Source organism: Bacillus rossius, chromosome 3 (genome assembly GCF_032445375.1).
Source record: "Bacillus rossius redtenbacheri isolate Brsri chromosome 3, Brsri_v3, whole genome shotgun sequence".
Lineage (NCBI taxonomy): Eukaryota > Metazoa > Arthropoda > Insecta > Phasmatodea > Bacillidae > Bacillus > Bacillus rossius.
In genome coordinates, this window is record NC_086332.1 from 60,888,241 (window position 1) to 60,904,653 (window position 16,413).

At 35.0% G+C, this 16,413-nt stretch overlaps 1 protein-coding gene across 2 annotated transcripts in view; it reads left to right on the plus strand.

Moving 5' to 3' along the window:
* The window catches only part of LOC134530764 (double-stranded RNA-specific editase Adar), a 99,053-nt gene that overhangs the window by 71,676 nt on the left and 10,964 nt on the right, over positions 1–16,413 (plus strand). For both annotated transcript variants that reach the window (XM_063365925.1, XM_063365926.1), the window contains exon 12: positions 1,159–1,301. In XM_063365925.1, the coding sequence (XP_063221995.1) occupies positions 1,159–1,301 (143 nt within the window). The remainder of the gene's footprint in view (positions 1–1,158; positions 1,302–16,413) is intronic.

Below are 16,413 nucleotides of genomic sequence, written 5' to 3' on the forward strand. Positions count from 1 at the left end.
TTATCTCCTAGGTAAAGTCTCTTACGACCAGCAGATAAAGAAGACTGTGCGTACAGTTTAATAATTGCTTCGCGATCGTTTATTATTGTTGACAGTGTAGTGGGCACCAAACCAAACGACAGTGCACATCTGCATTTTTCCTGCCTTTGTCAACTTCTTTTAAAATTTCAACATTTTCCTACAAAGTGAACTGCTTGCATTTCTTTTTATCTTTTTGGCTATCCATCCTGATCAAAATATTCAATCAACAATAATTTTTGCCTTGCACCACGTCAAATGTAAACAAACCTCGCATCCATTGATATTAATAGCACCACACTAGTAGCGCGCGTCGCGAGCATGGCTGTGCCAGGCAACATTCCTACCTTCATGGCAACACAATTAAAGCGTGTTGGCCAAGTTGTGACACCAAACAATTCAAAACTTAATCTCCATAAATTGACATCATTGGATTTTCTATTTTATATATAAGCTAAAATATAATTTTTATTTAACATTAGTATCTACAAATATACATATATGCGTTAATTAAAACTTTTAAAATGTGCTCTACAAATATCCAAAATATGGCACAGCTAAAAACAATTGTCTTGAAGAGGGGTGAGACAGCAATAGATTGTTTAATCGTCTTGTGCACTAAGTGTGTGATCCATGGAGGAAGAATGGCGCGTTATACTGTACTATGATTCTATGAATCGTTGAGACAGTGTTTGTTTACGTTTTATACTTGTTAACAATTCTTGAAAGTGATAAAAAATTATCATAATGTACATTTATATTAAAGAACTCCTGCGCAAACACAGTAACAATTATGTAAAAAAAAAAAAATCCTGATAACTGGAAAAGAATGGTCATTGTATTGAAAGGTAGGATATGTTTTTAATGTTACAGTGAAATATTTTTACATTGTTTACTTTGGTGTTTTGAACGGGAATTTAAAATCATACGTTGAACTGAAAGATATGTTATTCTGAAGTACGTTGTAACGGAATTTCACTGTAATTCACTTGTTTGTGTGTGTCACAAGTGTGGTTTGTAAGTTCTGACATGTTAAACTGAAATTGGTGTATGTTGTTCTAATGATTCGTAACATTGATTATTAGGTTTGAGATATTTTCAAGCACATTCAGCTGTTGTTAATTGTGTAGTGTGGTACAGGGCGGTGTGTGGGCGAATAGAAACCATGGTGCAGGCTCTGCCAGCTCCTTATCACCTAAACAAGCCCCGACTGAGTGTGGTGACTTCACCCGAAGTCCGTCAGCCAGGGAAGGCACCAAATTACAGCGTCAACTGGACTGTGGGTAAGTTGTAGCATTTAAGAGCAGTCTTTCAAGTTTTAAAATTCATGCTGATTTTTATGTGACTGCTTCAGAAAGGTCATAATAGGCTTTAGTTCGTCTACCCTGATCGTCATTTCTGTTTTGTACAATGAGCATAAGCTCATTTAAATTTTTTTAATGTATTTTATCACATAATTGTCTCACTATTTTTTTAGAGCGTTAAAATGTGCAGAGAAAATAAATTCTCACATAAAATTTTCTTGATGTTGGTGGTGCTGCTGTTAGGTCCCGAGCACTTTGTGTAGGTAGTAAACATAACCTTGCCAAAGATCACAGGACAGAGTACTGTGATAATAAATCGGTTTTCAAGTTGCTGTCATGCAGTAATTACAATACTATTAATAAAACTCATTTAAGATGTACCCGCACAGTACGATTACCCGTTCAATATGGTCAAATATTTTGGTTCTGCCATTTTCTCCATAATAAGTACTTTCCAAACACACCCCCCCCCCCCCCTCCCCCAACCAATTAAACAACGTATTTTAAAGATGAAATCCGGTATTTATTATTTATTAGGATATTATCACTTACTTATTTAATTAACAGAAATACATAGTTGTCCGATGTAAAATTTTCTTTTAAAGACTTTTATAACATTTTAACCAGTAATTTTTCATCACCGTTTGTAGCGCATATAAAAATGTAACCAGTGCAATTTAGCATCATCATGTTTGGTTTTGTTGATGCAAAACAATACCAGTGGGGACGTTGCCTGAACTGTGGACGTATAAAACTAATGTAACAGTTGTTTACCACAACAAACAAATAATATTGATTTTTAATTATCCCAAAACTAGCTTCATGTTAGGAAGATTATGTCATGGCACACAACATGCGTAGGTACATAATTAAAGAAATATAATTATCATTGTTGCTGCCTGCCTATCAAACTTTATTGCAGAGCTTCGTAGAAATTATGTAATTAACAACGAAAAATTAAACTATATATTTTTAAGGTGTCCAACTTCAACCTAAAAATAGAAGTAATTTATGGCCTTTAAATGCCTTTGTATCAGTATCGATAGTTTGCAGATTGCATGCAATACGTGCACTCTGTCTCGTGGCAAGTAAACTACATTTCATAGCCGGCACTCTTTTGTGGTAAGTGTGTGCTGTGATGATATTTATGGGTACACTTCATTAGTTATGGCTCACATTTATTGTTTTTCTATTTTAAGTTTAACAGAATATTTTTTGTTGCATGACTAATTAATTGGAATTGTTTGGCTTGTTTTATTTACTCTGCTTTTTAATTAAACGTTCTTTCAATGCAACATGTTTTATTTTTATGAAAAACCACTTCAACAAAAATTCTTTTCTCATATAAGAGTCGGCCTTGTACTTTTCAAACTTGATTTTAGCATAAAATGTGGTGCGATTATGCGATAAAAAACAATACTTAAGTTGTAATAAAGTAGGTTAAATGATGTCTTCCTATTTGAGTTGTAGAGGAGTAAGGCAGTCTAATGTTGAAATAAATTGCACGCAAACTGGTTAAATGTGGAATGGCCTTCGCAATTCACCCTTTCTTTAGGTTATAAAATATATCACTTGATATGTTTCAGAGTTTCAGCGAATGAAGTATTCGACAGGTAGCGACTAGTGCATTTAAATACCTATTTAGTGCTCCAAGTTACAATTTTACATTAATTTCAACAAAAAAATGTGTTTTGACTGATAGTAGTGATCAGTTGACTCTGGTTCTTGGTTCCGCCAGTTCTCAGCAAATTAATCGGCTCTGAGAACTGCAAGCATAATGTCGGTACTGGTACCACGAAAGGCATAACAGTGAAAATACAATTGACTACCAGTAAAACTTTTCAGTACATCTCCGACGACCAACACGCACACGTCTTTTTAACTTCACATTAAACCCCATGTTACAAGTGAATGGTTGGTAAATCTTTTAAAATTGCAGGCAACACCGACAAAGTCCAGTCTCCCCTTATCTTCCTTCACCACCTTGCACTCGCCCCTAGCCCGCCCAGATGGAATGATAATGCCGGCAGGAAGTCTGTAACATAAACAGAGTTCTTTATGCAGAGGTCCCTCTTTTCACTAGCAGACAGGGAGCATCATTTCAGTTAAAGGTAGACCTATATGAAAATAACACACTCAATCATATTTTAAAAATTATCAGGAAAATAAACTATTGTACATGATTTAAAGTTGTCTAATAATAATTAACTGTAGGTATTACCTTCGACTTGAAGCTTTACGTCATTTTTAACTAGAGAACCAGAAATATCGCAACTCATGAATTTGAGAAAAATCACCAAACACTATTAAACAGTAGTAAATGATTTTTAATTAAAGTTAAATATGATTTAAAAGGTATTTTGACTTTGGATTCACTCGTGAACTTATTTGTAAAGGTTTATAATCCTGAATTTTTTGTATCTATTCATGAATATCCACTAATTTTTGGTTATTTAATTTTTTTCTTTCATCATGAAATAATAATGCGCGAACTCATGATTACAATGGTATGCTGAACAATATATATAGTACATTTCCTCAGATAATATGGTATACTGTATGGCCGTATGGGCTTCAGTGTTACAAATTATTGTATGGTATACCCAAAATTATGGTACTGGATGACAGATTATTACCATAGCGTTGGAGTGGCAGTGGGATGCAGAGGTGATGTATTTCAAACAACTAGCATTTAAAAAATTATATGTTTTACTTGACCCACTGTGTTTTATTGTTATTAAACCTGTTAGACCGGTACTTAATGTCATCGTCTCATTCCTCCAGCGCTGACTGGCCGTAGTTCATCACTCCCACCCACTTCTCCAATAGGATATTTTTTCGTTCATATGCCCTTCTGACACATCTGGTCATGCCAGCCTCAGCACTTCCACCCAACCAAATTTTTCCCACCACTCATTTTTAAGCCAAACGACCAAATCACAATAATAAATAATTCCTTTATTCTGAGGGTTTTGGTTTTGTGAGACAAAGGATCCTTTCATTATTTTATGGATATAAATATCTACTCACCTTTATTAAATATTTATAAAATAAGTATTAAAGTTAGTTTCTCTGAATATTTTGTTGTAATTAGAGTGTAAGTGGGATTAATTTTTTTTAAATTTAATTGCATCTCGTGACACAAGGAACAACTGTGCTACTTGTGGCTAGGTGGCTTGTTTGTGGTCTAATTTTGGTTAAGTGGGATGCTGATGAGTCATGTTAAACAAACCCCATTTATTAGGACACATTGTATCTTTGGTGTGAATTAAAATTGTGTGGAGGTTAACATAAAACTGAGAACCGAGAACTGGAACTGATTTTTTAAGAACTGGAATTGAACTGAGAACCGGGAAAAAAGTAGAACCAACACATCACTAATAGATAGGAAAATACATTTGTGTTTTTATTTTGTGGCATGTAGTGTATTATTTGTAGCTGAAAATTGTGGGCTAGGGTTTTTTTTTAAAGATATTAAGTTAAAATATCTCAGCAGTAGTGTGAAGCTCGTGAACAGCTTCTCTCCCTGCAGCAAGGGGATGGGTAAAAAATAAAATTCAGTAGATGGAAGGGAACTCTACTGAAGACAAATATATGGTGTGATCCTTATTTGAAGGCAGCCCTTAAAGTGAAAATGTTAGTTTCGTATGCCCAAAATTATAGGGATGACTTTTCTGTGATTAAATACGCTATATACATTATGCTAAAGAATGCACAGTGTGGATCTTTTATTGGTTATTTTATTTGGAAGAAGGGGTATGTATCTGTGTGAGAAGAAACCCAATATTCAAGTTAATTTTAAAGATAGTTAAGTGTTGCTCAGTTAAAAACTATTTATCTTGGTACTGGTGACTGAGTTTACAAATGCAACCTCTATCCACAGTTTTTTTTTCAGGGAACCAGCACACAATTAATGTCTGTGCGTGTAAACATGTACTGTCTTTGGTCTACAGTCAGATTATCCCCTAAAGTTGGGGGTTCAGAAATAAAAATGTCTAGGTAATCTCTAAAGTTGGCAGGATCATAAACATGCTAATGCACCCATTTATATATGTGTGTGTGTGTGTACTAATACTATGTATGCATGTTTGTGTATGTATATGTAGATATACACACACACACTAGCACGCACACCAATTGCAATAGGTACCTTAGTCTGAAATTATAATCATCCAGGGTGACCACCAGTCTTGAATTTTGGGGAAAGAAGGAAATACTGGTATGCATGAATTTTCATAGTCGGGAGAAAAAACCTGGAATTATGCTTGAATTACTTGTTATCGCCAAGAATTTCATCATCACTCTGGCAGATAATACGTATGCTCGTTTTACAGGTTATGTCAAACCCAGACTTTTGATGATATAATTTTATTTCAAATTAATAAAAGACCAGTAATAGTTGTTACTGTTTGCTAATTGTGGCAGTTCTGCTTTAAAGTGGTTTTGTCAACTTTGATTAATTTTAACGACCACTGCCATATTGAAAATTGGCAGTGGATCGCCAAACAATTGAATACCTTCATCGTCCTTGGGCATTTGCATCATTAATATGGCGGTGGTGTTATTTTATAGAAGGTTTTAGGTGTAGACGTAGTGTGAATATGATTTTAAATACATACAAAGTGCATCCAACTTTTTGAGACTTTGTTTACGAGACGTTAATTCTACTTAATAATTTTTTTTCTATTGATTGAATTTCGTATACAGCTTCCGACCAATTTTATGTTATAAATGATCTCATAAATGCCCAGAATCGTTTTTCCTGTTTTAGTTTGTAGTTGTACAGACGAGCTCCTACACTGGAAAATAGTTGTAATTTGTGAAAAATGTAATTTCGCAAAATGCTGTTCAGAAGAGTTATTCTTATTTCTGAGTGCGATCAAGTTGAAACGTTGATCTTCTCTCATGTGTCAGTAGTGTTATGTTAAGGTGTTTTGCATGGGGAAAATGTAAGTAAATTTATTTCCTATCATTAATTGCTTACTTAATTGGCTCTATCAATACTGATATTTTCTTACCATTTGCATGTAAGAGTTCAAGCTTGGTTTTTTGTCTGTGTAAAACTAATTAAAGCCCTGGTACAATTAGGTGGTCCTCAGATGTGACCCTACCTAATTCTGAAATTTTATGTATGTGACATCACTCTGTACGTGTCAAGATAGTAAACTTTAACATTTGGGGTCATCAGCAGGCGGTCAGGGTGTGTGGATTCAATTCGCCATTGTTTTGTGATGTCTTGAATGACATACGCCAAATCAAAGGTTTAGTCAATGTACAAAGATGCAGTAAACACTATTTTTTTCATTGAAAATATATATTACATGAAATAAAACATATTAACAAGCAAAGTATGTTGTTAAAACACTTACAAACTTTGACTCGCTGAAAATGTTTTTGAGAGTATAAACAAGAGGGTTTTATTCACACATTTTTCACTTTTTTATTCTTTAATTATTGTAACGCCCCTCGTGCCCTTGATTTTTAGTGTTATAACATCTCTTAAAAGTCCTAGGAAACAGCTGAGCAACAAGCTACAACATTGACATAAAATTCGAACATCACCAGAGGTGGCACGAGGCGGGGAACAAAACAATTTAGAAACTCCCTACACACACACAATCCATTTGGAAGTTAGTTGATCGGTAGATGTATATAGGTACTCAATTAAATAAAAACAACAAAATAAGTCATGTGATCTGTAGGCTTCCTGGTTAATTTATATTAATATTTTTTTATGTTGTGCATAACCTTTCTTTTAATAGATTTTACCAGAAAAGATCTAGGCAGATTAACCATCGATCAACAAATTAACATTTTAACATCTTAGCAATCATTAATGAAGAAAACATGAACACAACTAACTTATAGTGCTAGCGAGTCCGGACCGCGAATCTAGCGAAAATTCAACAAGATTCTAGCCATTGAAATGTTTACAAAAATAGTTAGAATTAGACACCTGCGAGTACTCGAAATTCGAGTTTCGAGTCGAGTTTTTTAGTAATACTCGAACTCGAGCTCGTGGCTTTTCAACAACTCGAAATTCGAGCGAGCTTTTCTTGCACTCTACCTATAGAAAAAAAAAGACTCTCATTATAAGGGAATAAAAGTCTTACAACACTATTATCCTTTACTTTATAATGTAACATGATCGACCGTATACATGAACACATCATTTTTACGTACCCGGGATTTACGAATTTCCGTGATGAATTTTTTTTACTTCTATAATTTTCCGCATAGTTTTAATGTATCACTTTCCTGCTTTATGCGGAAGTATTTCCCGCTTTATGCGGAAACATTTCCCGCATTTTACTGTAAAAAGCGTTTAAATTGTCCGGGGTCTCATCATTTACGCCATAAAATGTGTGATATAAAGTCCCGTTTAAAATTTTTATGAAAGTTCCTGCCAGTAATGGCGCACGTAAATATAAATATGAAGAAAAGACAAATGAACAACAACTTACGAAGAAATATGGATGATGTACCATAACTACAGTACAATTCCAATAGTTATCTTAAGATAATTACCATAAAAAGAACTAACGATTCTTTGTGGATACCATAACTACTGCAGAAGCATGATAGTTACCACATTTGCACTATAGTTGCCGTAATAACCGAGATGTGTATTTACCGTGATGGTAATGTATTTATTTAGGACATATTAAAAAAAAAAGGATGTTAAATCTTGATATGTACGGTTGGCACATGTTGCTAAGAAATAATGCGATCTGAAAGAATGCAGTACTACTACGAAAAGTGAAAAGGGTACTAGTGGATTTTTAGGTTATGGCAGTCTCTTTCGTTTTTCAGTAATATCGGCCGAAAATTAACAAGAGTATTGGAAGTTGGCAGAAATGCCGATTCAACTAAATATTGGCAAAATCGGCTTCTTCAGTACAGCTCTACATTTGATGACATGAGTAAACATATTTCAGACTACAGGACATTGAAAAAGACTTTAATTTCCATGTAGGTTTATTGTGCGTAAGTTTTTTTTGCAAGTGTAAATTGAATTAAGTAAAATGCTTCTATTTTTATTACTTTAAATTGATTAAACTTAATGACAAGTTACAGATATTTGACACTAATTTCGAGGTTAAACAATTTGGTAAATATGTAGAGTAACGGTATATGCGAAAAAAAATGCTAAAAATCCGAAAATACTTTTATTCTATGCTCTTTCACTTCCTCTTTTCAAATCAACCGGCGGAGATAAGAAATTCCAAATACTTTAGGAGATATAGAATTTTTTAATTTTGCAATACAACACCTGTACAACCATTAGACCGACGCCATTTTTGTTATTTTGCCGTGTGTTCGTGAATGCGTAATAAATAAAATGGTCGATTAGGTCAGGTCAGTTACATTATTAATACTTTCAAACTAAGCGGACATAAAAAATAATGTGAATTAATTTCAATGGTTCTTTAGTTTTAAAGTACAGTGAAACCTCATTAATACAAACCTGAAGGGGAGTAAAATATTTCAGTTTGTAATAACGAGGTTCATATTAATGAGGTTCTTGAGCCAATAGGTAGAATAAGAACTCGATAAGAAATATTGAATTCCTACATGTCAGAGCACTAAAAATGTGGAATATTATTATTGTAATAGAAGCCAGATATTGACATGCACACTAACAAAATACACTTAGAAGCAATTTTAATAGTTTTAATAAAATATACTATAACAGACTGATAATTAGTATACATATACGTATGTATGTATTCTTATTTAATTTGCTTCCAAAGTTTTGACAAAAATGATTAACATTTACCGTAAAGTTAATTGCTGTTGAGTGTATAGCAATTCTTATGCAAAGTATGCAAGATATATTTACATAGGTTTAAAAAAATCATTAATTTTTTTCTGGACACACTTATCTCTGTAAATATCATTTACAGCATAACATATCTTCTCAAATCCTGCAATCAAGTCAATTGGCACATCACTTGCAGCAAGTACATTTTCCAGTGTACGCAAAGCACTGATTGTATCACTTTTGCTTGGAAGTTTATGCACTACCTCACCATTGTCGTCATCACCATCATTATCCTGACTTGTACCACCCTCACAAAGTGACTGTACAGCGTCAGCCGTTGGTGTTTCCTGTAATCCTCGTGAACCAACAAGATCTTCTGCAGTTAATCTTGCACTGGTGTACACACTGTCATCAATATGAACAAACTCATTGAAGTCATTATCAACTTGCACATGTTCTTTTAACTCTTGCCAATCCTCTAAAGGTTGATCACAGTCAGGTTCTTCAACAGTTTGCTGGCCAAAACCACTTTTTGCAAAGCAATGCACAATTGTCTTTTGGCTGATGCTGTCCCACGACATGGCTATACTGCGGATAGCATCCAAAACTGACCATCTAGGAAGCTCAGTCTTTCCTTTTTCACACTGCCTGATAAGGTATTTCACCAAGCGCTGTCTGTAGTTTCTTTTCAAGCACTGTATTATACCTTGGTCGAGTGGTTGTGTCACACTTGTTGTATTTGGTAGCAAGAAGAGTAAGGTAATGTTTTCCAACTTCATACCATGAGCAGTATGTGCAGCACAGTTGTCCAACAATAACAAAATTTTGCGATTTAGAGTCGCCATTTTCCTGTCCAATTTTAACAACCACAACTGGAAAATTTTTGTGGTGACCCAAGCCTTACTGTTTGCCTCGTAATCTACTGGCAGGTTTTTTGCTGCAACATCTTTGAAACATCTTGGCTTGGCAGACTTGCCAATAACCAAGGGTCGAAGTTTAGTACTGCCATCTTGATTACAACATAGTAAAACTGTAAGACGAACTTTACTGTGTTTACCGCCATGGCAGTTTTCACCTTTTACGGTTAGAGTTTTATTGGGCAACAGATTGTAAAAAAGCCCTGTTTCATCCATATTAAACACATCTTGTGGTGCAAATTTACTTACGATGGACTGTACTGACTGAAGCCAGTCACTCGTTGCTGTTTGGTCGACAGCTGCAGATTCGCCACAAATGGATTTTGTGGCCAAATTATGCCTATCTTTGAAGCGTTGAAGCCATCCGTTGCTGCAATGGAAATCGTCAATTCTGAGTTGCAGTGCCAGCTGATCAGCCTTTTCTTGGATAATAGGCCCGGAAATTGGAACTCTGGCGGCGCGCATTTGATGAAACCACTCCAGCAGTTTGGCCTCTAATTCGGAATGTTTACCGACGCGCATCCTTTTCTTAGTTTGATTACTACCTTTCCTGACCGCTTCTTCTATTTTATCTGCTTGCTTTAGAATTGTACTTAAGGTTGATTTTGATATACCAAACTCTTCAGAAAGTTCTGTTTTCGTTTTTTCACCCTGACGAACTGAATTTATTATCTTAATTTTCGTCTTCAATGCAATTTCCTTGCGTTTACGTTTTGCCTCCATTTTTATGTGTGTACGTACAAATTCTACAGTTTAATAAAATTCTCACGAGATAATTCACTTAAACTTTCATTACAACGTACACAAATATTAAACACGTTAGGCGTAACATATATTTTGTTTTTATTGGTCCGGCACAGATTCATGTATACAAAGGAAGTACAAAATCGAACGTAAATACCATCCCACGTGAAGTTCGATATATCGAATATTGTACAAACGCGAGTGATTTCTGAACATATCGAACACACGAACGAGTGATTTTGAAAACATAGAGTTAAAAACACACTTCGGACACTCAGGCGGGGCCGTATCTTTGTGGTAATCTTTGGTTCGTATTAAACGGTAAACATGACTGTTTGTTTATACGGACGGGAATTGTTATTGTTCGCTATACATAATAACGAGAATTTCGTATTAACCAAACAAATCTTCATTGTGTTTAATGGGCATATTTCACGGGGAAATAGTAATAGGTAATATTAACGAGTCATTCGTAATAAGCGGGATAATATTAACGAGGTTTCACTGTATTTATAATGTAACTGACCTGACCTAACAAACCCGGACAATATCAAAATAAAAAATAAGACTTTAAAATTAGAAACGTTAAAAACCCACCTAAGTTGGAGGCGGGTACATTTCCTTTGCCATTAGAAGGAAATGATGTAGTCGTTCACCTACGTCGCGATACCTCCGACGGATTAATAAATAAATAAATAATCACGTATTGGTTCATTTGAATACTGGCCAATCACGGAACTGTCACGTGACAAAATTGTCCAATAAGAAACATAATAGATACTCGTAAACCAGAAACAATGGTGATCGCCGCATGAATACCCAGGTATTGTGATGAAAATTAAAAAATTCGATATTCCTAAAGTATTTGGAATTTCTTATCTCCGCCGGTTGATTTGAAAAGAGGAAGTGAAAGAGCATAGAATAAAAGTATTTTCGGAATTTTAGCATTTTTTTTCCGCATATACTGCGACTCTACATATTTACCAACAATTTTACTAAAGCATTCCAGCCACACAGGTTGCCAGCGAGAGATGCTTCTCATCTGCTGTAAACACCATCTCCAATCGTAGAGCTAATTTAACTCCTGAACGTGCAGAACAAATTATTTTTCTGCATGATAGATTGAAGAACAGAATTTAATACTCTATGACAATCTCTCTCAGAATTTTTGTGCCGAAAAGTGGAAATGTTGAAACAATGTGAATGTACTTTTCAAACAACATGATTTTTGGTGCTCAGTTAGTTGAAGCTCAGTAAGGACTCCAGAAAAATTGACAAGGATGAAATTATTCCAAAGTTATGTTACATTTACACAAACATATACGTACTTGTAAACTGTGGTTATGTTAGTTGGATGATATCAGTTACTAATGAACCAATGGAAACAGGTTAGATTCAATGGAAAACATGTTTTTTTTCCTAGCAGTGCAAATTATAAAAGCACTCTGTAAATAGTTACCCAAAATTAATAAGCCCACTTCATTTTAATACTTTATTCAAACATTATACCTACTAAGTTTAAGGTAAAAATAATTTCCCAAAAGTGTAACTGTATCACAAAAGCTCAAGCTTCGAGAACTTTCAAGTAGGCTCGCTCGAGCTTGGCTCAAAGTAAAATTCTTAGGCTCGCAGACCTCTAATGTAGGTCTATCTATTTAGTAGGCTAACAATGATAATGGTTTCTTTTTTTATTTCCATATTTTTCTCAAAAGTTCTCACATTTTATTACTCCATCACAGTAAATTTATGTGCAATAAACTGAAAAAAAAAAACTCGAACTCGACTCGATACTCGCGAGTATTTTAGCAAACTCGCTCGAGCTCGACTCGAAGTGAAAATCTTCTGCTCGCAGAAGCCTAGTTAGAATATATTGCCTTGGTTTTAAATCTTATGCAAAAAATTACAATATCACCATGTCCGATAAGGGTTGATTCTTCTTGAGTCATAATTACTGAAGATATAACTTTACATCGTTAACAAAAACTTCTCCCCTGTTCACTGGCACACCAAGATATGTGAAATTTTGTCGTTTCAGAACTCACGACCAGGTAAAATGTGGCAGGAAGAACAGAATAAATTTTGTTGGGGTACACTCAATTGACTTTCAATCCCGACCATTTGTGCAGGAGTGACTCTGGGATGACGGGTGTTTCTTCAATCGGTGGGTATCTCTTGCACCCTGCCTGCAACAAGGTCCAATATCGACAGAGATTAGACCAGGTCGCAGACAGACCATCAATAGGGCAAACGCCCGCTAAAAAGGAGCGAATTGGGGGAACTATTGAAAGCAAAAGGCTCACCGAAGCAGGGTGATGACAGCTGATTCCACTCATGTTGCGCGATCGCCAGTTAGGACGCGCAACGCGGAGATGTCGTGGAAGCCCAAAGAAAAGAATTTAAAAAACAAATACTAAAACGTAGCTATTCAGGTTGGCTGACTAACAGAAGATAAAGAAAAGTTTAGGGAAAAATTCCCTCGACCGAGACGATTACATCCTATAGATAGCGCAGTAGAAGGCAGATCTACACGCGATTTATTAGTCAAGGAGCAACTCGACAGAGACGCCGATGTAGTCAGCCCAACAGCTCGCGAATTAATTCCATCATGGCGGCTAGATCGTCTAAAAATAAGGATGCTGGGACCCGGAAGTCCGAGGCAAGGTAAAACAAAGGTCTGTTGCTTGGTAAAAACCTCTATAGCCGCGCGCTCTATGGAGGCCCAGTCGAACTAAGTTTAACTTCGACTCGCAAATCTCGCGCTAGGTGACTTGCAACCAGCATGGGGCTAATAGCAGGGGGGTGGGGGGGAGGACAAGTGTGCTCTCTGGCGGCCAAAGAAGAGAGGAAGAGACTTAAGAACACGGCCACTAGAGTGCGCCGAAAACAAGGGAAAGAGAACTAGGATGAAAAAGGTTTGATAAGAGTGTACAGAAGTCTGACAAAAATTAAATAATAATAAAAATGCAAAAATTTCAAAAATGTAACCTTAAACTTAAAATTTAAAATCTGTGCCAAACACACCAATAAACGGCACATTATGTTGTATTTAATATTGTGAGAATAAATAAATTTACCTATTAAAAACTTTTGTTTATAAAATATGCCACAATTAGTTAACAAAATGGCAATTTTATGAAATCTTCTATTCACAAATAAAAATATACAAGAATTTCGATGAGCTCATTACAACGTACATGGCCAATGTTTACTTTATTTGCAAACTCAAAATCTGTATTTACTAGAGCTGGAGCGTAACAAATTTGCGTAGTTTACTTGAGTGGTTCTAGCCTACCATTATTATCTTTATTCTCAGCAATTAATAGTGTTATGGTGAGCAATGAAATGTAAGATATAGTAGCTTAATAATTTCAAAATAAAATATTAATCTTAAAACATAAAAGTGCCCATGATTACCATTTAAATATTTTCTGATATTTTAATACGTTGCTTATGTTTCATTAATAAGCCAATAAAAGCACGTAAGAAATTTAACTTGCCACATGACTATGTATATTAATCATTTTAGATGGGGTACATAGTTTGGGAACTATTCTATTTAAGTATAATTTTTTTTCAAGTTCCAGCAGCTCAGAAACAATAATTAAATTGTTATGCTTCTTACCCAACGGTTGCTGGTCATAAACAAATCTTCGCGTACAGAACTCAAAATATTTTATGAACTGTTGACTGTGTAATTTTTTATGTCTGCTTGTTTGCATTCATGATTTTTAGTATTAGGTACACCATTTTGTCTTTAACTACGTTTTTGTGTTTTTAAACTACAAATGATATGCCCAGATAAAAAACATACAGATACAGTAGTTAGAAAACCATGTACTATGTGAAAATTTATTGTTGACTTGCAGTTTTTGGATTCAAATTTTAATATAAATCAATGTGAGTACTTCTTTCTTTTTTTCTTTTATTAATTTTTTTTTTTTTAAATATTTATTGAAAGAGTTCTCAGTATTTTTAAAAACTGAAATACTGGTATTTTTGATGGGAAATATGAAATATGCATAAAAATTTGTGTTATCACTAGGTGTGTTCAAATATTCAAATTTACCAAAACAAATATTTTATTCATATTTCAATTTGATTATTTTTTGAATAACATTTCAAAATAACAAATTTAATTGGTTATGAATATTCGACATAGCATACCTTGTTAGTTTGTCGTACCTATACCAAAGTTCACTGTTAAGGTTAGTTCATTTGTGCAATTCAGTAGAACCTCATTTTTAAATATTTCAAGTGACCAAAAGAAAAATATGTAAAAAGTAGGGAAATGCAAAAAAAAAAAAAAGGGGGGGGGGTTAAAGTTACATAATATATATATTATCTCATTTTATTGGAAACAATGAAAAGAATATATACACCATATTAAATAAAATATCAGAAATGCTTAGGTTTTTATACAGTAACTAGAACTTTATCATCTTACTCAGTGAAAATAATAAATCCATCCAATCTTGTGGTTCTTTACAATAAATGCCCAGTAATCCACTGTTTATTTATGTACACCGCCCGCAGAATAAGATGATGCCTGAGTGACCGTTACGGTAGCCTTGCCTGGGAGGGCCGGGTAGGGGAGTATAGTATAGGGGAGGGAGGCCCAGCGCGCATGCGCAAAGAACGTATTCCGAGACTTTCACTTCGCATGCCACCCTGAATGAAAATATTGACCAGTCCGCTACGTGATATCGTGACGTGTTTCATGTTTATAGGTAAGCACAGAATAGTAAACTGAATACGTATTAAACGTAAGCTATCAACAAGTTCGCAGTAGTGGTTCTTTGTTGTAATGTATAAAATACTAGTTATTTTATGTAAAGTGTTCTCTCGCGAAGTATTTTACCCCACGTGCTGAATATTAAAATGCCGCCTACGTTTTCTAAAATTAAACAGAAAAAACTTCATTCGCAGGCGCGAGAGGTAGTGTTTAATGTGTTAAATTTTATGGAAAATGAAGCTTGGAATGGTTTGATGTCGTTATCTATTCCTCTTGAACGTGTGTAACTGCGCACGGCGCAAGCAACAGGAGTTTCTCGTGCTACTGTACAACATATAAAGAAAGAAGGTTAACACATTAACGAAGATGGTGAAGGATTGTTCGAGATGCCTAACAAGAAAAGAAAAAAGTCTTCTAAATATGAACTGGATGGGTTTGACGAAGGAGTAGTTCGTAGGATAATTTATAACTTTTATGTCACAAAAAAATGTGCGTCAACAGTGCCAAAGCTTAGGGAGAAGTTGAAGATGGAGATAGGGTTTCACGGTTGCGAAAGCACCCTTCGTAAAATTCTGAAAAAGTTAGGCTTTCAGTGGCGTAAAACGAAATCTCACCGCCTCGTTCTTATCGAAAAGCATGATATCAGGCAGAAAATAATTAACTATATACAGAGCATTATGTGTTTCAGAAATGAAAACAGGAATATAATCTATGTAGATGAATCGTATGTGTTATCCTCGCATGTGCAACAAAAAAGCTGGGCAGATGAAACATTAAACGGTGTCCTTCGGCCAGTAGCGAAAGGGCAACGCCTTATTATGATACATGCTGGCGGTAAAGATGGGTTCGTGCCAAATGCCCTCGTTATGTGAAAATCACATCAAACTACTGGTGACTACCACCACCAAATGAACCAGACCAATTATTAGAAGT